Source organism: Balaenoptera borealis (assembly GCF_965194805.1).
Source record: "Balaenoptera borealis genome assembly, chromosome: 3".
Classification (NCBI taxonomy): domain Eukaryota; kingdom Metazoa; phylum Chordata; class Mammalia; order Artiodactyla; family Balaenopteridae; genus Balaenoptera; species Balaenoptera borealis.
Genome location: NC_138866.1, coordinates 26,744,739 through 26,771,421, shown reverse-complemented (window position 1 = coordinate 26,771,421; position 26,683 = coordinate 26,744,739). Strand labels below are relative to the sequence as shown.

Below are 26,683 nucleotides of genomic sequence, written 5' to 3'. Positions count from 1 at the left end.
TTTTCTTTATTCTGCTCTGCGGTAGTTATTTCCACTATTTATCTTCCAGGTCACTTATTCGATCTTCTGCCTCAGTTATTCTGCTATTGATTCTTTCCAGAGCATTCTTTTTTTTTTTTTGGGCCGCGTTGGGTTTTTGTTGCTGCATGTGGGCTTTCTCTAGTTGTGGTGAGCAGGGGCTACTCTTCATTGTGGTGTGTGGGCTTCTCATTGCGGTGGCTTTTCTTGTTGTGGAGCACAGGCTCTAGGTGTGCGGGCTTCAGTAATTGTGGCACACAGGCTCAGTAGTTGTGGCTCGCAGGCTCTAGAGCGCAGGCTCAGTAGTTGTGGCATAAGGGCTTAGTTACTCCATGGCATGTGGGATCTTCGTGGACCAGAGCTTGAACCCGTGTCCCCTGCATTGGCAGGCAGATTCTTAACCACTGCGCCACCAGGGAAGCCCCTTCTAGAGAGTTTTTAATTTCATTTATTGTGTTGTTCATCACTGTTTGTTTGCTCTTTAGTTCTTCTAGGTCCTTGTTAAATGTTTCTTGTATTTTCTCCATTCTATTTCCAAGATTTTGGATCATCTTTACTGTCATTACTCTGAATTCTTTTGCAGGTAGACTGCCTATTTCCTCTTCATTTATTTGGTCTGGTGGGTTTTTACCTTGTTCCTTCATCTGCTGTGTATTTCTCTGTCTTCTCGTTTTGCTAAACTTACTGTGTTTGTGGTCTCCTTTTCGCAGGCTGCAGGTTCGTAGTTCCCATTGTTTTTGGTGTCTGCCCCCAGTGGGTAAGGTTGGTTCAGTGGGTTGTGTAGGCTTCCTGGTGGAGGGGACTGCTGCCTGTGTTCTGGTGGATAAGGCTGGATCTTGTCTTTCTGGTAGGCAGGACTGCAGCCAGTGGTGTGTTTTGGGGTGTCTGTGAACTTATTATAATTTTAGGCAGCCTCTCTGCTAATGGGTGGGGTTGTGTTCCTGTCTTGCTAGTTGTTTGGCACGGGGTGTCCAGCACTGGAGCTTGCTGGTCGTTGAGTGGAGCTGGGTCTTAGCGTTGAGACGGAGATCTCTGGGAGAGTTCTTGCTGATTGATATTACGTGGGGCCGGGAGGTCTCTGGTGGACCAATGTCCTGAACTCGGCTCTCCCACCTCAGAGGCTCAGGCCTGACACTCGGCTGGAGCACCGAGACCCTGTCAGCCACATGGCTTTTGGGAAGTCTGAGGTCTTCTGCCAGTGTTCAGTAGGTGTTCTGTAGGAGTTGTTCCACATGTAGATGTGTTTTTGATGTATTTGTGGGGAGGAAGGTGATCTCCATGTATTACTCCTCCGCCATCTTGAAGGTCCCCTAAGCCTGATTCAGTGTTTCTAATTCCTTAATGATAAGCATCACTAGGGGTACTTTACATTCATAGGTCTTACTGCAGATTCAAGGAATCACCATCTCCAGAGAAGGTGTATATTTAAAAAGCACCTTCTAGGTGCTTAATCTTTCTAGGTAAATGTATACCTAGAAAGTTATATATTTTAAAATCAATGAGGTGATCTGTATCTCAGTCAAGTTTGGAAATTACTGATCTAGACTAAATCACTGTTACATTGTGGTCTCTGGACCATCTGTACCAAAATCACCTGGGGCCCATGTTTAAAATGTAGAACCCTAGACTTCATCCCAGAATTTTGAGAGATGTGACCCTGGAACATTTGTTTTTAAAGAAACTCTATAGGTGATTCTTATGTACACTAAAATTTGAGGACCTCTGCTCTAGATCTGAAGAGGACAGTGGGTAAGAAAGAAGTATTGGTGATACCTAGATTTGGCAAAGCAACCTTTGATTTTAAGAAATCAAAGTGAAAATCTTGTACTGAGGAACAGATAGAATGCATTTTCAATGGTTACAGCAAAGATTCTTAGATGGTTTTTAAATAGTGCAACAAACCATAGACTCATGAATCCAGTCGAGGCCAACTGAAGTGCCTTTTTGTAGTTTGCCAGATTACACTCCCTGATAGGTAGCGTTTATTGCCCTAGTTTTAAGGTGATCACTTCCTTGACAAAGTGATAGATTTGGGATATAATACTATCGTCAGTAACTGCTCATGAACTGTGAACTCTTTAGTATGTGATGACACAGGATAACCTCTGAGTCATAGCGTGCTGAAATGGAAATGCTTTTCTGAAATTTAGGTCGTATGAGCTAACCCGGAAGGACCGACTGTACAAAAACATCATTCGAATGCAGCATACGCACGGATTCAAGGCTTTTCACATCCTCCCTCAGACCTTCCTGCTGCCAGCTGAGTATGCGGAATTCTGTAGTAAGTGCTTGACTGCTGATGCTCCATTCTCACCCCCCATCCCCCATCCCCTATCCCCCATCCCCCATCCCCTATGCCCCATCCCCTATCCCCCATCCCCTATCCCCCATCCCCTATCCCCCATGCCCTATCCCCCATCCCCTATCCCCCATCCCCCATCCCCCATCCCCCATGCCCTATCCCCCATCCCCCATCCCCAGCAGCTGAACTTGGGGCAGATTTACTCCAAGGGCTGCCTCAAGTCAGGAACCAATCCGGGCTTTTCAGATCCTTAAAAAATTGTTTCTTTAGTAAAACAATTGCAGAGATAACTTTAAAACTGTTTTATTCTGAGCGTGTATGTGTGTGTTTATTCTTAGTAAGGACATTTATGTAAGGACACATTGGTATTGTATAAATGTGCTCCTGTTTATTACAAAAAGTCTCTTTTTCATTGACAAGAGTTAGTGCCCATGTAAGGATGGATATACTTCTGCATATGAACTACATATGCATCCTTTTTGGTATCTCTCTTCCTCTTGTCGTTTAAGGAATAGCCCTGTCCTCTCGATTTTTGGACTTGTGTGACTTATGTTCTTTGGGGTACATGTATCGCGCTTCTTTTGGTGTTAGGGTTTAGAGGTACCAGTTAGTGACACTCTCTCTCCTTGGAGTACAGACTAATTGAAAAATATTCATGGGAGCGAAATAGGCACGTGAACGTCTGCTGTATTGGTGGTCAAGCTAGCTGGGAATGCATGGCCTGCATCCAAGTCTCATTGCTTCTTTTGTCTTGAAGTGAACTTACCTCCCCAGGTCCAAGCAGAGGAGATAGGCTATTTTAGACTCTCCCCCCATGGCGGGCAATGCCTGCCTCAGTAGGCTTAGAGCACAGAAGAGGCACGAATACAGAGAAGGTGTGAGGCAGGTCTTTTGTGAGAGTCTAAATAGGAAAAATAATAATAGCCAACACTTACTTAATGAACATTTCCCTTCTGTTAGGCCCTCTTCTAAGTGGTGCCTCTATTCTGAGGTAGGTACTGTTATTGTTCCCAGTTTTACAGGTGAGGAGACTAAGGTACAGAGAGGTTAAGTAACTTTCTGTAAGTTATGTGGCTGCAAATGGTGGGATTAGGATCCAGACCCTGCAGTTTGGCTTCAGAAGCCAGGCTCCTCACCACTGTGCTTTGTGGCCAAAGACAGTGGGCGTATACACACAATGACCATTTCCCAGTACCACCCATGAGAGAAGTCACTTCTGTGAGGAGGATCAGTTATGACACACAGAGAGGACAGCAAGACAGTTTTCTTCTCAATAAGTCCAAGAAAAAGACTATTCCTGTCTTATAGGTAGAGGAAGCATGGAGAGAGGAAGAGAAATTTTTCTCTAGACTTCCTGACTTTTGATTCTTTTAACCTGTTGGACCTAGCGGTCTGGTCTGGTCATGCAGTGCGGTGTTCATCCTCTGGGACTTGCATCAGGAGTGGTCACAGGGTCTCTCGCTCCCACCTTGGGGAGGCCATTCTTCTGAGAGCACTTGTTGACCCCGCTGGGACCAGTGGTTGGCAGTTCAGTGTTTGCCCACAGAAGGCTCTGAAATGGGTCAGAGTAGAGTATCCACTAGATGAATTAAGTTAACTTCAAAGCTACAGTGCACTCAAAGCTGAACATTTATAGTTAGGAATTTTTGTTATGGGATTTTTAGCCATGTTATTGAAACCTCCTGTGCCTTAGCTTCCTCCTCTGTAAAATGGGACTGTTACTAGTACTGACATTATAGTGTTGTTGGGATGTTTAAATAGGTTAACACATGGAAAGCACTTGGAATGGTGCCTGATGGGTACTTAATAAATGTTCAATAATATTTCCTATTTCAAGTTATGTAGAGATGTATTGTTATATAATAAAAGTAAAAAATTGTGTAATAAGCCAACATGGTAGCATAAAAATGCTTCAACTAACATGTTAGCAACGTAAAAGCATTCCTGATATGAACTCCCTGCTGTTGAATTCCTATTGAGAAGTCAGAGTCCAGAATAATTTCCTAGTAAACACTAGAGGGATATTAAGTTGAAAATTCCCTTTTTCCTCTCTGCTATCTCTTATTCTGTGGTTCTTCCCCACCCTTTGGAGGCAGGTTGAGGGCTGGATGCTCATTCAGAAGACTGGATAGAGTTAGAGTTCCTCCATGCGTTCAGGCCTGATCTGTGTTTCAGTAGAATTGTTTCTTCAGCATATTTTTTTTAATAAATTTATTTATTTTATTTTATTTATTTTTGGCTGCTTTGGGTCTTTGTTGCTGCATGCAGGCTTTCTCTAGTTGCAGCCAGCGGGGGCTACTCTTCGTTGTGGTGCGCGGGCTTCTCTTGTTTCGGAGCAGGGGCTCTAGGCACACGGGCTCAATAGTTGTGGCGCATGGGCTTAGTTGCTTCGCAACATGTGGGATCTTCCCAGACCAGGGATCGAACCCCTGTCCCCTGCATTGGCAGGTGGATTCTTAACCTCTGCGCCACCAGGGAAGCCCCATTTCTTCAGCATATTATTCAAACTCTTACAGGTTCTACATTCTAACAAAAATGAATTCAAAAGGTCAGTAGCACACCTAGAATGAATATAGCTGCAACCCAAAGCCACCACATTGAGCCCCAGGGCAGTTATTACAGGCAAATGATGTTCTTCAATCTCAAAACAAATCCCTCATTGCTGTTGCCTCCCAAAGACCACAGCGGGGACTTACTGTGCGGTAGAAGAGGGGCCAGGGAAGATGTGATGGTAAAGAGGAAGCTTCTTGGTTGCGGTCCTGCCAGGATGCCAGTCATTCTTTGCCAGTAGTCCAGAGTCCGTGACCTCTACGCTTAAATCCACTGGGGAGAAATCCAGCATTAGTAGGTCAGTTGTGTTGCTAAGTTTACCTATTAGGGGAGAAACTTGCCTCTTCCTACCACTTCCTCTTTCAAAGAGACATTCCTCTTCCTCATAAAGTCTGTTTTCAGTTCTCTTCATTTCCTCTGCTGTCCACCTAGCATATTATAACTCACAAATTCCCTTTTCTCCATGACACTTGTGTTCCTGACCTTCCAGTGCTTGGTTGAGGGCAGGCAATAGGACATTTTTGAGAAGGCAAGTGACATGAACAGGTTGGCCTTTAGGAAAATAACTACATGAAATGAATTGGAGGGAGCAGGGGGAAGAAACACAGTGGTCGCTTTGGAAGTCATAATCCAGGTAAGAAGTATAGATAGACTGAGCTAGGTAGCTGGAATGGAACAGAGGCAGTGGAAAGAATGGTAGAATAAACACAGTTTACTAAGTGGCTGTGAGTAGTGAGGCAGAGGTCAAAGGTGTGCGTCTGAGAAGCTGGGAGGAGCATTAAGTCTTTAACCAGGGAGTGTAACGAGGAATGTAGAGCAGGGGTCCCCAACCCCCGGGGTTCCTGTTAGGAACCGGGCCGCACAGCAGGAGGTGAGCGGCAGGCGAGCAAGTGAAGCTTTATCTGCCGCTCCCCATCGCTCCCCATCGCTCGCATTACTGCCTGAACCATCCCCCCCCGCCCCCCACTCCCCAACCCCTTGGCCGTGGAACCACGAAACCAGTCCCTGGTGCCAAAACGGTTGGGGACCGCTGACGTAGAGGAAAAGTGTTGAAGGACAAGAGGAGTGTCACATTTTGGACCTGGTGTGGATTTGAGGTGCCTACAGGCCTCCATGTGGTGATGTTTTGCAGGCAGTTGTAAAGGCAGTTTTGAGTTCTGGCCAAAGTTACAGGTTCTGGAAGTTGCAGATATGGAGGTGGATGTTACTACCAAGGAAGGGAAAAAGAAAGAGAAGAAGAACTACAGAGAAGTCAGAGGGGAGAGAGACCTTGAAGATATGAGCAAGGGAATGAGGTCCCAGTGGAGGCAGGAGAGGGTTCAGTCAAGAGCCCAAGTAGAAGGGTGGGCTTCAGGAAGGAGGGCGTGTCTCTCCCCTAAAAGGAGGGAAAGAAGAAGGCTAAGTGGTCATCCAGGTAACATTTTAGATGGAGAGGAAAGCAGGTGAGTGGGTTTATGTTACAGATTCCCAGCCTTCTTGGTGAGAGGGTGATGAGGGCACGTACCAGGAATGAGGGACCTAGGGATGGGTTTGGGTGTTTGAGAGGAGCAGAAAGGCATGTGACTAGCCTGTGAAAGAACCTTTGAAAGGGAACTGATACGGAACAGACATGAGGATTGCCTGAAGACTCTAGAGAGACCAGCCAAGGCGGATCTCATGAATTTGTAGCTTTTTGTTCTAATAAGAGAAAACCTGAAATCCATCTCTGTAGAGACCTAGCCCAGAGACCAAACACTGCCTCAAGAGATGTGAAAGCCTGGATACTGCCAAACCGTTCCCAGTAATTAGAATGTGGGGCTTGGAATATACAGACCAGATCTTGCTAGATTCCTGGTGCCGCTGTTGCTAGTGTAACAGTATATAGTACAGTCGGAGGTCTGTGACCCCGAAGAACCTAACTAAGAATCTTGCCAACTGCAGCCACTCTCCAGCCGTGGACAGCTTTCTACGCAGGGAGAAGGACACACAACAAGGAAGGCAGCGTGGCGCCAATATCAGAAAAGGAGAACTTTCCCCCCACGCCCTGGCAGATTTATGTTTACTTCTCACTGTCCAGAATTGCGTCCTCTGGTCATCTGTAGTTGCAAGAGAGACAGAAATAATTCCAAGGAATGAGCAAAACTTTAGTGTCAGCCAGTTAATTTCAGATGACTGGATTTCAAAGTAATCAGTAAATTTATAGAATCGTAATAGTAGGATTATGAGAGATCTCATAATTCAAATGACTAAACCCCTCATTTTAAAGATGAGACTGGATAATTTAAGCAAATTGCCCAGAATTAGAAAAGTCAGAATTAGAACTCAGATCTTCCTACTCCTGGTTCAGTGCTCTTTCCATTAGATTGAGCATGCTGCCACCATAGGACCTGGAAGGCACCAGAAAGAGTTGCAGGCCCTGTCTAGTATATCTTCATCCTGACAGGCTGCCAAGCTCTTTGCCTTGCCTTTGCTTCTGACCCACATTTTTGGAACCTGTGAAAGAAATCAATCCTTGTTCTGAAATACAACAAATCAAGGAGAAAGGCCTAGCATGAAGACACTTTTTTTGATATTTAGAATTTCAAGAACATGATAAAAGTGAAGCACCAGAAACTTCTGATAAGCCTAGTCCACAAAGTAAGATTTATTAAACGCGTTAGATGGCAGAAGTTGCATTTAGCTAGATTTTCCCTGTTCTGAAAATGAGCATTTTCTGCGTCCGCTTGTCACCACAGGGGGTACTGTCTTCAGACAGGTCTGGTCATTTTCTTCGGCATTGCTGTATGTAGCTCCCTCACTTCCTCTTCGTGAGCTCAGTGTGTCTAATTACTTGCTTAGGGCCTGCCTTTCTGCTGTCTTTTCACTTCTGCACGCCCCATACTAGCAAACTGCCTAACACCGGTTGGGTACTTAGAAGTTTTGAATGAATGAATGAAGTTTAAAAATTTTTGTGATTTTTTTTGTTTTATTTTACTATTAATTGTTCCTTTTGTTTTCAAACTATTGTATCCTCAGAATTTGGGGAAAATGGAAAAATGGAAAAAATATATAAAGTATATATATATATACATCTATTCAGTGACTTCAGTTTATAGAGATTTAATTTGTCTTATATAAATATGCCATCTATTGCAGGAATTTAAAATTATGTAAATTATATAGGTAATATAGTCACGGTACCCAAAAAAAATACAAAACAATAATCAGTGAAAAGCCTTTTTTCTCCTCTTTTCCTCAGTCATCCAGTTCTCCCCAGAGGTGATCAATGTTATTAGTATTTTTACATATCCTTCTAGAGGTATTCTCTGCACTTGCTGGCACATGGCTTGAGTGTGTATGTGAACAGATGGGAGCATACAATACCCAGTGCCCTGTACTTTACTTCTTAAGACTCACCAGTCTCTTTGAGCTCATTCCCTCTCTGTTCCTTAATAACATTCTCATTTTGTGTGTCTGCTTAATATTTCATTATGTAGAGCAGGTGTCTGCAAACTACAGCCCTTGTGTCAAATCTGGTCCTATGCCTTTTTATATGTATTCCATGAGCTAAAAATGATTTTTACATTTTTAAATGGTTGAAGAAAATCAAAAGAAGAATAAGATTTTGTGGCATGTGGAAATCATAGGAAATTCAGTGTCCATAAATAAAGTTTTTTTGGGGCCCAGCCATGCTCCTTTGTTTACGTATTGTTTATGGTAGCTTTTGAGCTACAGTGACAGAGTTGCATGGCCTGCAAAGCCTAAGCTATTTATTATCTGGCTTTTTACCAAAAAATAGTTTGCCGGCCCCTCATATAGATGCAATATAGTGTATTTAATTAGTTGATGGGCGTCTTTTGCTATTAAAATGCAGCACTGAATAATCTTGTACAAAGAACCTTTCAATATGTGTGAGCAGGACTAGAGAATACATTCCCAGAAGTGGAATTGCTCACGGAGTTTTACATTCTGTGTGGCACATGACATTTTTTCTAATTCTGTGAGGTCACATCAAGGGAAAAAGCAGGGGAGGGTGGCGGAGAGAAGACAAGGAGGTCTTCTTTCTCTCCTGGTGAAATGGTTTGTGGCACCGACAAAGTCAAGTTCCTGTTGCGAGGCCTTGAAAAGACAGTTTGGCTCCTATCAGAGGGAGAGTCCTTTGTCTCTGCTTCTCTCTAGTGTCCACTGACCTTCCCTAAGTGGAGGCCGGAGCCATCTGCAGGCCTCTGGGACTCCTCATATTGGTTGTGTATTTTCTTTTCCTATGATCCAAAGGTATTTAAAGTGTAAATCTGAACCTGGGAAAGGAAAAAAAGTAAAGGGCACCTTTTAACCACTCGTCAATTATTGTCCTTCCTTTCCACTCACATTGTTTTATTTAAGGCGATTTTTTCTTATAAGCTCAGAGAAACTGCTTAAGGAAAGTAACCATATTAGGGGATCTAGCCTTTGACTCACATTGTCACCGTCTGCAGTGTGAGCCTCTGGAGGTCCTTTAGTTAAAGGAGGCGAGGATCTCAAAGATCCGTGAAGGTTGTTTGTGACAGTAATAGACTAACATCCAGATATTTGCCTTATTTTGTCTTCATCCTCTCATTCAAGAGGGGAAATGGTGGAAGAAATATATTATGTAATATTGCTGTCTCTTCCTCTCTTTCCTTTCTCTCTCTTTCTCTGTTTTCATTTTTAAGGCTAGTCCAAACATACAGGTTATTTTACTTGCTGTCCTCCACTTAGAAATTTGGAAAATTCTTTGGGTACCTGAGTAGATAACTAGTGTTAAAATTTGAGATAATAAACTCATGTCCCTTCTTTCTCTTTGTTTCTTTGTCCCCTATTTTGTCTCCCAATATTTTGAACAGATTCATATTCAAAGGACCGGGGACCTTGGATAGTAAAACCAGTGGCCTCTTCCAGGGGGCGGGGTGTCTACCTGATCAACAATGTAAGTATGCAGCGGGTGGCATACTTCGCTCCGTGTTTGTTCTTCCCTGCTTCACCCTTTGCCTTAGCTACTAAGTCTGCATTCGGACGTGTGATTTGAGGATGGCTATGCGCCTACTGTTCACCTTACTGGCAGTAACCTCCTCCCATGCCAACAGTTCCTCTATGGCTAATAAGTCACTTGATTGAATTTGGGGGGAGGGCAGCCTTTGGTGTCAGCAGAAAAGAGGTACTTTTTCTGCTTTCAGCATTCTGCCTTGCTAATTCCTTGGCACTAAGCATTAATTGGTAGCACATACATTTAGTTCCTATTGTGAGGAGAACTGTGGGTTCCTTCCCTCAAGGTCATCAAGCAAATTAACCTTAATTTGGCATGGCATCCTTGCTGCTCCTGTCCCCCTCCATCCCCCCTCTTCTTCTTCCTCCTCATCCTCTTCTTTTTTCAAAAGTCATTAGTCTTGATTCTTTGCAAAATCCTCATTAAAAGTTGTTTTTCAGTTGAATACATATACAGAGTAAATGAAATAAAATCCCAACCCCAGTCTCACTGGCTAGACTAACAACAGTAGTAACCTAATACAGTTGATTTATGTTTCTTCTTTTCTCAACTTTACATTTTGTTTCTAATTCTCAGTTTGATATTCACTGCACTCATATCACCTCCTACCCTTCCTTCCACATTCCACCTCTAGCTTTGATTATTTTTTATTGTTTTTATATTTTAAAGGTTTATGATATTTACATTCTCTTCAATAACTATGATTCAGTTTCTCTGCTTTATCTATAAGTTGAGTAAAAAAATTAAACTCAATAGAAACTTTACAGATGGGAATTCTGAAATTTAACCAGTATTTCAGTCTGGGTCTTTGCTCATTCTTCCTCCTGGACATTCGGTCAGCCCTTTCAATATGGAAACTAGTGTTTTTCTTTAGTTGAGGGAAAATCATTCATTTTTTGTCTATGTTTCTGCTTCTGGAACTCCTTTTTGAGGCATTCTGGGTGTTTTCTTCATGTCAACTTTTCTCTCATTTTAAATTCTCTGTCTTTTCCCATCTTTATCTTCTGGATCCCCAGTTTGAGCTCTATCCATTTTATCATTCATTCCATCTACTGTATTTCTATATTGGCTATCATAAGGTACAAAAACTCTTATTTTCTGATTTGCCTTTTTTTGTGTGTGTGTGATAACAGCCTGTTGTTGCTTAATAGATGCAGTTTGCTGGCTGGTCTTTCTGAGGGTACGAATTGAAAGTTTTTTAAAGTTCTCTTTTGTTTCACGAATTTTTGTGGGATCGTGGTTTTTTCCCTGCTGTTGGGTTTTCTCAATTTCAGTGACCTTAGATGTTGAGTCACACTGATGAACAAGACTAGACTGATTGAAATTGACAGCGGGCCTGGGTTTCCCCTACTGTTGTGTAGGACTGATTCCCTAATAACGTCTCACTGGACAGGAGGCTGACTGTGCTTTGTGCGAGGGCAAAGCGTGTTGAATGTCAGGCTGCACCTTCGGTGGATGTGGGTGAGGAAGCGTGCTTCTTCCTTCCCCCTTGCCAAAACAGGGCCTGCCTGATTGTGGATATAAAGGAAGAGTTTGGTGATTTTCTTGTGGGGTGATGCTACCTTTCCTCACCCTTCACCTTTGTGTCTGCTGTAGGGATGCAGTGGCCTCAAGTTCCACTCCTCTGTAGGATCCCTGTGCCCACCCGCAGAAGATGTGCTCCCGAGACAGTTGTTAGGTTTCATCCTGAGGGCAAAGCTTTGGTTGTTGGAGAAGGCCTGTTGGCTGCACTGTTTTAAATGCTGTTTGTTAATTAATTGTCTGATTCTTGTCCGTTGGCTCACTCTTGCTCTTCGTGTTTGTTCACTGCCAGCTTGGAACTTCTCAGAAGTCTCCTTGGGAAGATCACTCTCACCTCTGATGTTTGGGGCTGGGGCTTCCTCTGCTCTGTTTCCTCAACCTGTTCCCATCTGCTTTCTGTCTTTCAGGATTTCCTTAAACCTTTGGTCTTTTGTTGTCTCCTTTAAATGTTTTCTAGCCTTGTTATCATTTCAGATGTTTAAAAATGTCTACTGTGTCCTTACAGTGGGACCCTGGAAGGGAAGAGGGGGAGGCGGATATGTCATGTGTGTGGTCGGTGCACCATCCCAAATTCCCCAATTCTCTTTCTTTCCACATGGTCTGAGCTATTTCCTATATGTGCAGAAATTAACTTTCTGAGGGGTCTTTCATATGGGAAAATCCTTAAATTCAGTCTGGACTAAAAACTGTACAGTAAACACTGATGGCCAGACCTTTCATGCTGAAGAAATATAGGCTCTGGTTCTGATGCAGTAGCTATACAGCCCCAAGCCCAGGCTACAAGTTCTGCTACCTGACCCTGGGTCACTCTGGAGGCCTTTTGCCCTGGGTCTCTTGTGACAGAAGGCACTGCTCATAAGCCTTGGATCTCTCTTTTCTTGTCTCTGTTCTGACCTTGGTGTGAAGGCTCCTGTCCAACAGCTTTTCCTTCAGCTTCGTGCCAGGAGCTCCAGTGTTGTTTGAATCTCATAGACGGCACTAGTTTGGGTTTGGGTTTTAGCTGCCAAATGGAATTGCTATTGAAAGTCAACTGTGGTACAAGTTTGCTTTTTATTTTCTTAGACATGAGTCAAAAAGAATAGGATCTATTCCCAGCTCATCTGGGACTTTTTTCTCTTGGAATGCTCTTTTGCCCTGGTGATTTGTTATTTTAAAACCAACATCATAAAGAACAGAAAAGTTAAACTTTCTTTGGTGGGGCTGAGAACCCCATGCCCTGACTCTTCCCTGGATGCCGCGCGCGTCTCATAAAGGGGGTGACAAGTCTTTAGAGAATGCATTTGGCAGCCTCTCCTTCTCCCTCCCACATCTCCCTGGGCTGACTCCCTAGAGACCCCCTGCAGAGATCAAAGTACTTGGCAGGACCCTTTGCCTGCCACCTCCCGCTCAGTGAAGCTTTGGAATGAGTCTGATTCTTTGAGGTCTTTGGTGGAAGTGCCAGACAGAAGCCTGGGAAGATGCCAGCAAGCACCAGGGGAGCTGGCAACATGTGGACATAATGGCAAAAGAGTCCCATTTTTCTCCAAATCTGGAATTTTATCACCTTTTACCCAGACCTACAAACCATGCAGTTAATACTCTTCTCTCCCTCCTTACACACAAGGCCTAACCATCTCCTCCTTTCCATACCTGGATCCTTTCCCATGGAATATGTGACCCATTAGCCAACTGCATGAAGTAACTCTTTCCAAGGCTGCTGCCTGCTTTCCTTTTAGATTCAAGGGGGAGGGAGAGGGAGTGCTCCAGTGGAGGGTCTGCGAGCAGAGCTAATGTGAGTGGGTGAGGGATGGCGGAGGGAGGGCAGAGTTAGGTGTGAGGGCCAAATAAAAACATCTTTCCCAGTCTTCCCACTGGAGTGAGGAATGAGAGGGCCTCTTATTAAAAATTCCCCGTAATAGTCATAACCTTTTGGAAAATATCTGCAAATAGCAACTTTTACCATTATGAGAATAGGATAAAGGATAGAAGAAGCATTACTTTTATGTAATACTGAAGAGAGAGGAGTGTGAGCTCCTACAGATGGAAGCACCTTGGCTGATTGACGAACGTGGTCTCTTAATGATGTGGTTTTTAACTCTGAAAATACAGCATAAAGGAACAGAGTTGTGTTTGCTCCAGCTCCTGCAGTAACCGTGACTAAATGCCATATTTTCCCAATTTAATATATTCAAATCGAGGAGGGAAAAGATCTGGTGTTTTCTGATTAAGGTATGAATTTGATTTATGGAAGTCAAATTTAGTCATCCTTGTCTCACACATTATTCATGGTAAATAAAATACTAGTGTTTTCTCTGGGATTTTGAAGTATCAGGAGAGTATTTTGGTCACTCTGTTCACTCCTATATTTGTGAATATAATTCCTTACAGCTCTCTTGCTTCTATTTGTTTATGTTTTCTTCGGTGCTCTCCATTTTTTCTCATTGTTCAGCAAATATTTAGGGAGTCCCTGTTGTGTGCCAGGTGCTGCCACTCCTTAAAGGCTTTTCAGGAATAGGGATCATCTCCTAATTCTTATGTATCTTCATTATAATTCAGTGCACTGCTCTGAGCAGAATGGTGTGTGGCACGTCGTGAGGAATGCTGTTGAGTTGTGGAACTCAGTAAATGGAACCACATAGATACTATTGAGTTTGCAATAATAATACTAACTGATATTTCTTGAGCATCTACTATGTGCCTACCACTGTACCTTCCAAATATAATCTCACTTAGACTTTATGAGAACCCTAAGAGGTAGTTACTATTCCTTCCATAGTAAGTGAAGATTTTAACTCGTCTAGCTGATTCCAGAGCGTACCCTCTTAACCGCTGTACCAGTCTACCTTACAATAACTTAACAGATACCATGAGCTTTAATCTTAAAGTTGAATTAGAAAAATGGATGTGTTTCCGACTTTCCCAACAATTCAGATTCTTGCTTTAGCATACTTGGGAGGGCAGTTTGAGCTTAGAATTGACATCATTTAAAATGAGTTAATTGGGGATGGATGAAAAGGAGACAGGCTTGAAGATGTCAAAAATTTCGTTAGTTGCTTATCAGTATATTACACTATACAAAAAAACTGTACTCAAACAATTCTTTTCTTCCGTGAGCTTACAATTTAATTACTAGTGCAGTTAGAAATGAGAGGTATAGACCGTTGAACAAATACTAAAGTTACCGAAATAATGTAAGAGATTATGTTCTGCATAATTCAAAGGACAAATGTATATGATGAGGAAGAGAAGAGAGGAAATGGGCATGGATGTTAGATGTGTCATAGAGTGAAGACCATTACCATTGTAGTCTGTGGTTCCAAGTAAAGTTGGGTGGTTATATATCTGTCGTAGCCTGTAGGTGTTACTTAGTAGAAAAAGAGCTGCAATTGTTTAATTTTAGGTTTGGAACACAGCCTGCAGCTTGCTTCTTTGTACTGTGATTGCATCAGTTCTTACATACTAAGCTGACTCAAAATAGAGATAGTACGTGTGAGAAACTGATCAGGAAATGGTGTGGGTCACCAAGTCCAGAATATGAATCAGTAGTGATGTTGTAGTGTCTGTATGATGCATAGAGATGGCTTGTGAAGTTGTGTTCTGAGTTTGAGATGGCAGCAGTGGGAAATGAGAGAGGAATCTCATTATCTTGACCCCGGAGTTGCTTCTTGTGGTTGTGTATGATGTTATGGGTCACACAATTATCCTTATTTTATAACTGTCGTACTTGGGATAGCAAATGCATTATTATAAAGGCAAACTTTTAAATTTGGACAGTTATTTTAGGTCAGAACTTGTGAGAAAAGGTGCAAATAGTGCTTAAGAATTAAGCTTCTGAGGCAGACTGCCTGGGTTCAAATGGTGCTCTGTCACTTATTAGCTGTGTGACTTTGAGCAGGTTCCTAACCCTCTCTGACTCTTCCCTCATCTGTAATATTTGGATGGTGTTACACTTACCATGGGTTGGATGAAGATTAAGTGAAATAATACTTGTGAAGGATTAGAACAGTGTTGGCACATAGCAAATCTTCAGTACATTTATTAAAAATTTTTTCCTGCAAATGTTAATAGTGTTTCTGTTGTTGCTACTATAGCTATTATCATCACAATTATCATTATAGCCACTTCCCTTTTGGAGTTCTTTTGTCCTGTATGGATTGTGGTGACTGACAACTGATTTTTCTGTTTTAGTCTCACTTGGAATTGTTCTTCCAGATCTCTTCCCACTCTGCAGCCTCACATCTTGCACTTGTAGGTGTGCTGCTTTGTGTTCTTTTAAATTCTGTATATTTGCTGTCCCTCTACTCAAACATCAGACTCCTTGGGAGTAGAGATTGGGCTCTGTGAGGGCAGGGATTGCATCTGTTTTATTCATCACTGTATCCCCAGTGCCTTATACGGTACCCATCATACATTTCATTATTTATTGTATAGACAGCTCTTCTTCATTGAAAAAGGTATTTAAAAGATCTAGTTCACTCTTTACCTACAGTGGCATAGCAAGCACTATTGAGTGAATCAGTGAAATATCCATCCCATTTCACAGGGAAAATGCCAGGATCCATTGTGGAAAGATCTGTAAGTTCTCTGAGCAACTTGATGAAAGCCTTCCTGTAAGAATAATGGTAGTATTTTAAAATATCCAACATGCTTTACATTTGGGAGAAAGCAAGTTTTAATTTATTTTTTAAGTAGCTTTTTTTTTCTTGGCATGTAAATATTTAATATCATGTATATAAATCTTTAAAGCTGTTTAGGCTCTATTTATTATGAGAGGTGCTGTGTAAATTTTGTTTTCCCCCATTATAATTGGATTCTCACAGTGTTTATGGAAGTGGTGTGTTATATGGCCAATTAATATATGGGTAGCTTAGAGGAAACCTTAGAGTTTTAGTTTTCCACATTATCATTTCTAAATGGTTAAGAACTTTGCTTCTTTATTGTAAGCCAGGATTCCTTTGCATTTCTACCTTTCATTTTTCTCTTTACTCAATAGCCAAACCAGATTTCCCTGGAAGAGAACATCCTGGTCTCCCGTTACATTAACAACCCCCTGCTCATAGATGGTGAGTTGTGATTAGATCTTTGACTGGATTGGGCTAGATCGTACTAATTTTTTTTTTTTTTAACGTTTTTATAGTCTTCTCTAGTAAGTCTTTATTAAGCTAGTGTGAAATTCTTGGCAACTGTGGCTCCAGAGATGAAGCTGGTTCCTTACCTACCTCATGGGATTATTTTGAAGTTGATTTTGAGATAATAAAAAAGAAAGTGCTTTGTATGTTATAACAGAAACAAATATATATGAAAACTGTACAATGCATATATATATATATATTTACAATGTATGGTATAATTATTATTTATCCTCAAAAGGGAAGGTGTGTGGGCAGTGTATGTTTCATGGGGAGAGGAGGACTGTCTTTCATATTTCTTTGTTACATTGTCCTATTCATTCTGTAACAGAAGACAAATGAGCTTAGGTTTTCCTGTGTGCCCCAATTTTTTTTCCAGATTTCAAGTTTGATGTGCGCCTCTATGTGCTTGTGACTTCCTATGATCCTCTTGTCATCTATCTCTATGAAGAAGGACTGGCTAGGTAAGAGACCTTGGGCGGAGGGTGTTTATTCGAGTTGACCCATTAAAGAGTGTATTAAGATCAGGTTGTTTTTTCTGTTGTATTCAACTCAGGAAAATAAGAGTGTCCCCAGATGGGCTTCAGATTACAGAAATCAGTCTTATCACTTCACAGTCTCTCTTGCATATCCACACATATGAACAAGCATTTGTATGTAAACACACACCTTTCCCAGCAGGGATCCAGGATCACATTGTATTTTCATGCAATGGCAATTGGTATGAAGATCCTAGGGCTACTGTTGTTCACAAATGGTCTAAAAAGGAAAAAAAAAAAATCTCACATGTGTATACCTGTTATATACCAAACATTTATTTTAATGCTCACAACAACCTTAAAGTTGATGCATTTTTGCAGTTGCAGAAACTGAGGCTTTGCGTAAGGGAACTTGAAGTCACGCCCCTGAGGTCTCCAGCAGGTGGATAGTGGAGTGGGAATTTGAACCCCTGGATCTGACTCCAGAGCTGAAGGCTTGAGCTGTTTCATGCCCTCTTGTATTTAGGGTGGGCATTAGCTGCTTTTTTTTTTTTTTTCACCTACAAGTCTGTAATATACTTTACAGTGACTTTATATATATATATAATATATATATATATATATATATATATTTGTTTTTCTTGAGGTACTTCTTAAGTTTTAAGGTAGTGTGACTTACAAAATAAAGTTCAACTTATAATAATTTGAAGTTTCATTTCCCATATCCATAGGATTTTACAGGTGACAGTGTTTTTTTTAGACCCTTTAAATTGTTTAAAATAAGTATATAACTTTGGTGTGCTTGTGTTCTTTTCTCTCACAAAGCTAATATATACATATATATATATATATATATATATATATATATATATATACACACACACATATATTTATGTATTTCCCCCATAAAACTTATATATATATTTTACTTATATATTTTACCAAAGAACTCTTAAGTTCTTTTTATGCATAGTTTTCTTATAGAGCATAGCAGGTTAGGAGGTGGTTTGCATCTGTAAAAAGCATGGCCTATATATGTTTCTGTATTTTAGGAAATGTACATCAAAGATGGGAAATACCGTGGATAAAAGAAGGCTACATATTTAGGTGTAGATGCTTTGAGACATATCATTGTACTCTGACAACTGTTCTTTTAGAATCGGATTTCAATTATTTTAATTATTTTTTAGACTAAAATTTTTTGATCCATCTTGTGAGGGTGAGAGCAGTTAACCAGATTCTACCTGGTTGAGCCATGTCTTCCCTTCACCTCTAGGTGGCAGTGACAGCATTTATAAGCGTGGTCACATTCTTAACTAAGATTTGAGTTTGAACCCTGGGAACACTGAAGGCCACGGAAGCTCCCTAGTTCTGGCCTCTGGTTCCTTGAAAAATGAGGAGGGAGAAAACTAAAATATTTCTCAGTTTTTAAGTAAAGGGCTGAACCAGGTATCTGGGCACAAACTACTAATCTAATCAGATTTTCATCGGAAAGAAGTTTTCTGTAGTGTTTTTAGACACATGTGCTCTCATATTTTGAAGTATAGGGATAAAAGCTGAGTCTCCATATTATCTAGAACAAAAAGAAGGTGAAATAAGACCCCTTACTTCTGCTCAGGTGTATAAGATGCTGAGGATTTTCCATTTTGTAATATGAGATTTCTGAGCTTTCCCTCCAGAGTATCATGAACTTCTTCACCCTTCTCTCTCCACTCATCCTCACCCAGCTTGTCTCCTGTACCCTTCTCGGGAACTGATTATGTCCTGCCATGAACTGGACTTCTTGAATAGGGAAAAGACCTCAAGTTTATGCTTACTGTGTCTCAAGGATATCATAGCAATATGTTTTGCAAATTATTCCAAAGGTATTTCACCCACAATATTAATAGCCCTTGCTATTGGTAAAATTCGGCATTGTTTTAAAGCCTCAATGGCTCAGATGCAAAATGAGAACAATACTAATATTTATTATAGAACTTACTACAGATGTGCTAGTGCTTTGGCTATTGGGTGTGTGTTGGAAGTCAGAACCCACTGAATTGAGTAACTCTTCTCTTGCCTCCAGCAGGAATTGAGTATATATATTTATATATTTTTAAAATGGATGCTCTTTCTTAGAATAATTTGGAAAACAAATTTGTAAAAATTTGGATTAAACTGAACCAAAAAAAAAAGAATTTTCAGGGCTTTGGCTATTTTACCTAAAAGTATAGGTGAATATAAAAGCTTTACAGTAGTACGTTATGACAGGCTATTAGCCAGTCCTGCAAGGGTGCATTGCTCTGCACAATAACTTCCATGTGCCTAAGTCCCTGTGTCTTAACCACTGTGTATCTTGGCACTCATCTCCTGCTTTTTAATCCTCAGAAGCCATTCGACTGTGTCATTACTTTCAACAATAGTCTACAGCATCTCCAGATCTGCAGCCTCTAGTAATCTTGGGTCACGTTTGTTTTAAATAGACATTACTGAAGATAATCAGTTTGGGATGAGATCACTAGACCATTTTACTTTGAGGCTCAAAAAGGAAAACCATAATCTTTCCTAAAGAGACAGAACTGGTGGCAGTGTAATTGGTTTCCTTCTTCAGAAAAGAAGGGTCTTATCCCATATCACTTCTGTTTGGGGCCTCAAAATTCATGTTTAATGACAGGAAGATTAAGTTCATTTCATAAGACGGTTCTGTGAAGTAAGAATTTTGTGTAAATTCTTTGCCTTCTTAAATTTACGAAAGAAAAAGACCCTAAATAGTTTCTTTCTAGGTTATTCATTTCAGTTGTCCTTGCTTTATTAACATAGGAAGTAGAAAGACTCTCATTATTTTCTTATACGTGGGCACAATATTGAGACGTTTAAAAAAATTGTCTTAGTGGTGTTTGAGTCCAGGGTTTTGCCCCTTCCTACTTTTTGAGTTTCACGTGTATGTTACTGTTTTCCACCAGCAGGGGGCACTCAAGTTTCCAGAGAGGGGTGCTTTTCTCTACCAAAATGGTGTAGGGTTTTTTTCCTGTAAGAGGTGGAATCCAAAAAGACTTTGTTCTGGATTTTACAGTGTTAGGTGGATCCAGTATGTGGTCTAAATGATTTGACGAGGCCCTTTTTGAGACAAAGCTAATAGCCAAATTTTCACTGAAACAGGAAAAATAAAAAGTTGAAAAAAATTAAAACAAAATTGAGTTGAAAACCAAATGTGCTATCATATCAGAGACCCAAAGATAGGTAGGTAGCACTGTCAGCTGCGGGGAAATGAAAGTACCCGTCCAGGGAGCTGGGAGAGCTCCATCCACATGGTGGACTGGGAAGATGGGACACTGAGAAGGCCCGGGTCAGGGACCGCCTCGCTTCTGCTCAGCCATATTATTCACTGGAAATTCAGAAAAGATCCCAAAGCATTTGTAATGCCTCTGCCTTCCTCCCCACCCCCAGTTACTTCTTCAGTAGCCTTCCTTGCTAATTAACACTGGCTCCGCAGGGATATTTACCTTTTCTCTGCTGGATTCCTGTGGTTTTGAAAGAATTCAGGTACTTGCCGGTTGCCAAGGAATTCAGATTACCTCACAGGCTGCACACTGTCCAGAATCTGCCATAGCAGCAAGAGGGGGAAGAGACACCGACAAGGGGAAGAAAACCCTCTCCAGTGCTCATTGTCACCCTCCCTGGCAGGCCCTTGCTGTTTGTGAAGTTTGAGTCATTTCTGGCTCTGAAGACCAGGGGATCAGGCTGGTAATCCCCTCCCAGACGGCTCCGCAGGGCGCTGCCTAGTCACTGCAGCACTTTGGCAGTCTCCCGGCCGCAGCTGGTTGACAGCAGATCAGAGAGCTCTTGGGCCTCTTGTTCTCTTCCATAAGATTTTTCTGGGTCAGGCCAGGATGAAACCCAGTGGCTCCTGGCAAGGCTGCCTGAGGTGCTGTCTCTTCATCCTCCAGGCGTTTCTGGCACTGAATGGTTACACCTGCTGAAAGATAACACATGTGCCACAGCCAGGGTCTCCTGAGAGCTGGCCTCCCCTTACTTTGTACATTTGTAGTGAATGTTTGTTAGAATATGTAGCTATCAAAGCGGGGTTGGGGGGTTCGGTTTAACTGTCTTACATCTAGACTCTCTATAACTCTGACTATGGTGTCGTATTCATAGAAGAACAAAGTAGTTTTTGAACGGGGGAAGAGAGTTCCAAAGACCCCACTAACACTGTGCTTTCCTTCTTGTTTGAGTTCCATGTTGGTAAAGTTCCTGAACAAGCAACTCAGCTGTAGTTTCAGTTAGTGCTTATCAGGTACCTACTATATGTCTAACATTGAAAACCTTCCTTCACATACACACTCAAGAGTCTGAGACAAATTATTATCATTGTATTGATTCTCACTGAGAAACATTAGAAAGCAAAAAGGAAATGTAGTTTTTGATTTAAGAATTTGTCAGAATAAAGGTAATCTATATATATTTTAATGTGGCAAAAAAAGAGAGAAAAGGGCATATAGTTCTCTGTTCATCATAGGTGGTGAAATAGAGCTCAGGGTTTCAGATTTATAAAGAAAGTAGGACCCGCCCCCCCATTCCTTTTTTCTTTTTTTTTTTGTTTAAAGGTCAAGGCTATGAAATTCTGTCATGAGAACTTTTCCTAAGTCTTGATTTCATTAAGAGGGAGGTTCGAGACTTAATTCATCGTGTAAATTTCAGTATGTGTTAGGAGCAGTGTTTGCAAAGTTGGTTGTGGGCTACCTAGTAGAGAATTACCTCTTTTAGGTGTTTCTAATAAAGAAATTGTGTTGAAGCTTTCAGACCTAAATAGGGTGAAATTTGATATGTGAAGATCTAAATCACAAGTCACAAACTTAAATGCTTACAAGGACATTCACCGAAAAGTTTGGCCCGGTGGAGACTGGAGAACCAGAGATCACATGTCCCACCTAAAGGGTATTTACTATTCATTGGCAGAAAGTCATTGATATGTGGTAGTGCTGTGGTCTGAATGCTACCTCCCAAGTTCATATGTGGTAATCCTAACCCCCAAGGTGATGGTATTAGGAGATGGGGACTTTGGGAGGTGATTAGGTCATGAGGGTGGAGCCCTCATGAATATGATTAGTGCCCTTTAATATAAGAGGCCCTGGAGGGATTCTTCACCCCTTCCACCCTGTGGGGACACAGCAGGAAGGTGCTGTCTGTCTGCCTGCATCTTGACCTTGGACTTCCAGCCAACAGAAATAAATTTCTGTTATTTGTAAGCTACGCAGTTTATGCAGTTTATAGTATTTTGTTATGGCAGCCTGAATGGACCAAGACAGGTGGTATTGCCAGAGCTTCTGGTTTTTTAAGGGAGGCTGAAAAATCTAGATTTTTATTGAGAACCTTTTGTTTTTAGACTTTTAATTTTGAAACCATTTCAAAGTTATGGGAAAGCTGTAAAAATAGTATGAAGAACTGCCTTTTAACTTTCCTCTAGAGACCACAGTCAAATTTGGCCAATTGTCCTGATAATGTTCTTTATAACAGAAAGCTCCAAATCCAGGATCACATGTTATATTTAGTTGTCAAGTCTCTTCAGTCTCCTTTGATCTGGAACATTTACTCTCTCTTTTCTTGACTTTCATGACTTTAGCATTTTTTAAGATTTAGGCCAGTCATTTTGTAGAATGGCCCTCAATTTGTGTTTGTCTGATAGTTTTTCATAATTAGACTGAGGTTATGTATTTTTGGCCAGAATGTCACAGAAGTGATGCCATGTTCTCATTGCATTAAATCCGATGGTACATGATAACTATTTAGTGGTGTTTGAGCACTTAAGACAATGTCTGGCAGATTTCTCCACTGTAAATTTACTTTGTTTTCCCCTCTGTAATTAATAAATATCTTATGAAGAGATACTTTGAGACCATGTAAAATCTCATTCTTCATCTCATTTTCACCCAACAATTTTAATATTCATTGATGTTTCCTGCCTGAATGAATTACTACTATGATGGTTGTGGAATAATGATTTTCTAATCCCATCATTCCTTTTACTTTTATTATTTGTCATTTGACTCCCAGGAAGAGTTTTCTCTCCATCCTGTTCATTTATTCATTTGTTTATATACACCAACGTGGACTTAAGGATTCCTGTGTTATTTAATGGCTTGTAATCCTTTACTATCATGATTTATTTTGATGCTCAAATTGTCCCAGATTTGGCCAATGGGAGCCTGTTTAAGCTGACTTTTGTGTCCTTCTGACATGTCCCCTCATTCTTTGAGCACAAGATATTTCAGGCTCATCTTCTTTCTCTGTCCCAGCGTGGAATCAACTATTTTCTCCAAGGAGCAGTGGTTGCTTTTAATGGAGGATAGTATTTAGACATACAGATCCAGGTGCTAGATATGCTCATTGTTCTGGGGTGTCTCTGCTATCAGGTCCTTGCAGTGGACATACCTAGGAAATATGTGTATAGATATACGTACATGTACACATACATACACATTTACATCTATATTTATTTCTGTATCTCTATATTGAAAATCAGGAGTTCATACGAATACCTCCAATTCTAGCTCAAAACTACAGCATTCATTCTAGCTTTTTCCCTTTCCATATTTTTTATCTTTTTCCCAACAGTGAGAAATCAGACTTCTATTATCTTCAACGTATTTATTTACTCAGTTCCCTCGTATGTAGCCAGTCTCCCAACCTCCCTGTCACTACCCCATTCAGATGCCCTCCTTGTGTGGACTTTGACCCTTGTGGGGGCACCACCCTGCTTGGATAACCTCCTTGTACTGCCTCTGGGCTGCCTTCCCATCCTGTCCACCATCTTCCTCACATGGGCCCTGGAGGCCACTGGGCTTCAGGAAGGAAGGTCTGAATTTTAAATGCTGGCCAACTTATTCAAGTTTAAAAACAAAAAACAACCTTGGTAGGTTAATCAGAACTTGATTAGTAGGCCAGATCTAAGACTAATGGGACCTCTGATCTAGAAAATAAGAAGAAAATGTTGGAAAATGGTGATCAGAGATGAATGTGGTTTGTTTAATCCAGATTTTAGTGAGAACCATAAGCTCTTCCTGGGTTAGGAGGAAAGATGAGCATATACACCTGCCTTTCCTCTACATGGTCTTCTACACTCCTTGTTCAGCTGACTGAAATAAAGAGTGTAGCACTTTTGCCCTTTTGGGTAACTTTTCCACTGAGCTTAGTTTTTTGTTTCTGTTTTCTCTAATTCTTACTTCTTCTTATACTTAGAAGAACTGTAACATTAATAATCTTGTCCTTCCTGAGTTTCAGAATATAAATGTCCCAGCTAAAAGGAAGACTAGGAAGAAGAAAACTTATTTTTTTAGAAATGCAGTCCTATTGAAAAAAGGAGGATAGGAATGACAGATGTGTTGGGTACCAGTTTACAGTTAACTGCCCAGCCTTTGCCAGTCTTTTCATGTTGTTGACCAAAGTAGATCAGGTACTTGTATTTAGAAGAGAAGAAAAACCTCTTTCTCTGAAGCAGAACCTTTTCCCTCCCTCTAAATCATTATTTTGGGGGAGAGATGGCAGGTGGTATGTCACTGTGAGGTAATGTCTGGTTGAGGCAGGCAGCCTCTGTGAGGCCTGCATGGGCCCCCTTCGCATTTCACAAGAATTCAGAGAATGACTATTTCCCGCTTGATTGGAGGATCTCTGACGAAGGAAGACTGAGATGTATAGGTAAGGTTTACTCACCACGGAGTGACATGGGTGAAGTTAAGTGATAACTGCCGGAAGTTTCTGGAAAATCTGAGGTCCTTCTCATGCATAGACGTAATGCTCGTCAGACTCTTGCCCCTTAGCCGTACGTGCCTGGTCAACATTTTCTCTTTGTCCACATCCTTCCTGGCCTCATGTTTGTTTATTTTAGTTTTGGGGTTTTTTTTTTTTTTTTTTTTTTTTTTTTCCTTTTTCCACTCTTCTTTCTTTGGCTCTTGTAGATTTCTAGTACAGGGAATTAGGGAGCAGAGATAATGGGTGAGTGAGAAGAAAAATTTTAAATGCTGCCCTTCAATGTGGTAAAAATTCACGTTGACTTCATAGTCTGAGTAAGCACATGTAAATAATTTGTAAATCATGTGAAAGTAAACTTGTGGCCTTCCAGGATTTTTTTTCACACACTTGGTTGTGCCTCTGGGGAAAACCACTTTAGTGAGGGGTGATACGGTTAGAGTGGTATGTAAACAGGGGGTGATATTTACCATAACCATTCGACTCAAGTGTACTTTTGTTGATGCTGAGCGTCACTGGAAAGTCTTCTCTTTCCTTGGCTACTTCCTTCAGAGGCACATATATTTTATACTTTGGTCTTCTTTTGACAACAGTCCAGGATATCAAATTGCTGCTCTGTTTTCAGTGGGCTCCGTGTTTAATCCCTCTTTTTGCCGTCATTCCAAATTCAGGAATTAATCCACTCTAGGCTCATATTTATGCTGTTCTGCAGACTTAGGCTTTGTATACTGTTAATGCTGCCATTATGGTTTTCTTAATTTTATAGATCAGTTCTGTTTTTTCCTGTGGATGTGAGTTCTAAGTCTTTATATTATTATGCTGTCCTTTTTTTCTTTTTGCATAATATTTTCCATAGAATGCTTTAGTACCAGGCACTGTGTAGGCACTCAGGTGTTTCTTGACAGGCTAATGTCCCATCATCCACAGCATCCTGTACACAGTTTCCTTGATTGTGAATAACTTTGCTTTCATTTTTCATCTTTCCTATCCGTCTAAGGTTCTGTATCAAAAAAGCAGCATCTCGTGGTTAAGAACATGGGTTTTGGAGTCAGTGTGATTTGGGGCAAGTTACTTAATCTTCCAGATCATATTTTAATGTTCATATCTGTTTTAAAAATTAGACATAATGGTACCTCCTTCAGAGAATTGCTTCAGTGATTGAATTCAATGTGATATTGTACATGAAACACTTAGCGTGGGGGTTGGCACTTAATAAGCACTCAGTATTTGAGGAGGATGCCACCTCCCTGTATTAATACCTCTTTGATCCTGTATTTTATCGAAGCCCTGTTCCTGACATTTAACCTGTGTCTTTTCTATCAGGTTTGCCACTGTACGATATGACCAAGGAGCCAAGAATATTCGGAACCAGTTCATGCACCTGACCAATTACAGTGTGAATAAGAAGAGTGGAGACTATGTCAGGTACTGGCTACGCCTGAGCCAGGAGCCAGGGAAGTCGGTCTCCGAGGCAGGCATTGGAGAAGTGCAAAGTCAACTTGTTGCACTGGAGGAAAACTTTACGCTCATATCCGTGTAACTTAGAGCTATTGGAATCATTTCATGTAGTTCTGAGGCTTACCTGCTACAGCTTCTCTGTTGCTTGCCCACCTACAATGTCCCCTTTCTCCACCAAAATATGCCTTCCTTCCCAAGTTTCGTCTGCCTCTTTGTCAAGTTCCCTCACTTGACTTAGAGGTAGGAATTTTATAGACATATGGAACTTTTTCGAAGTCAAGAAATTAGGTCATTTCAGCACTTGGCAAAATGTATCAAAAGCTTCAAAAATGCTTGTGCCTTTTGACCCAGCAATTCTATTTCTAGGAGCTTAACCTTAAGAAATAAAGGATTTATACACAAGATTAGAAACAAGAATGTTCATCACTGTACATTGTCAGGTGGAAAAAGCAAGTTACCACACAGTACATGCAATTTCATTTCTTTTTTGAATATGTAAGATAACTAAAGCTGTTTTTCCCCCCCCTCGAGGGGGTGTGGGAGAGAGAAGAAAACTAGAAGGATA

The 26,683-nt window shown here is 41.1% G+C and overlaps 1 protein-coding gene and 2 long non-coding RNA genes across 25 annotated transcripts in view; 1 reads left to right on the top strand and 2 right to left on the bottom strand.

The window, feature by feature from the left end:
- LOC309626636 overlaps positions 1 to 26,683 on the bottom strand; it is a 1,318,538-nt gene that overhangs the window by 208,908 nt on the left and 1,082,947 nt on the right. The gene's annotated exons all lie outside the window — the stretch shown is intronic.
- The window catches only part of TTLL5 (tubulin tyrosine ligase like 5), a 312,036-nt gene that overhangs the window by 29,511 nt on the left and 255,842 nt on the right, over positions 1 to 26,683 (top strand). For 22 of the 23 annotated variants that reach the window (XM_082387533.1, XM_082387536.1, XM_082387511.1 and 19 more), the window contains 5 exons: positions 2,169 to 2,299; positions 9,691 to 9,773; positions 16,324 to 16,393; positions 16,839 to 16,923; positions 25,984 to 26,085. In XM_082387533.1, the coding sequence (XP_082243659.1) occupies positions 2,169 to 2,299; positions 9,691 to 9,773; positions 16,324 to 16,393; positions 16,839 to 16,923; positions 25,984 to 26,085 (471 nt within the window). The remainder of the gene's footprint in view (positions 1 to 2,168; positions 2,300 to 9,690; positions 9,774 to 16,323; positions 16,394 to 16,838; positions 16,924 to 25,983; positions 26,086 to 26,683) is intronic. The other variant, XM_082387523.1, reaches the window with a different exon arrangement.
- On the bottom strand, positions 2,484 to 25,976 carry LOC309626633. Its single transcript, XR_014243336.1, has 4 exons — positions 20,421 to 25,976; positions 17,129 to 17,218; positions 5,017 to 5,143; positions 2,484 to 4,846 (listed from the first exon to the last, which is right to left on the bottom strand). It is a non-coding gene; the product is annotated as an uncharacterized lncRNA (long non-coding RNA).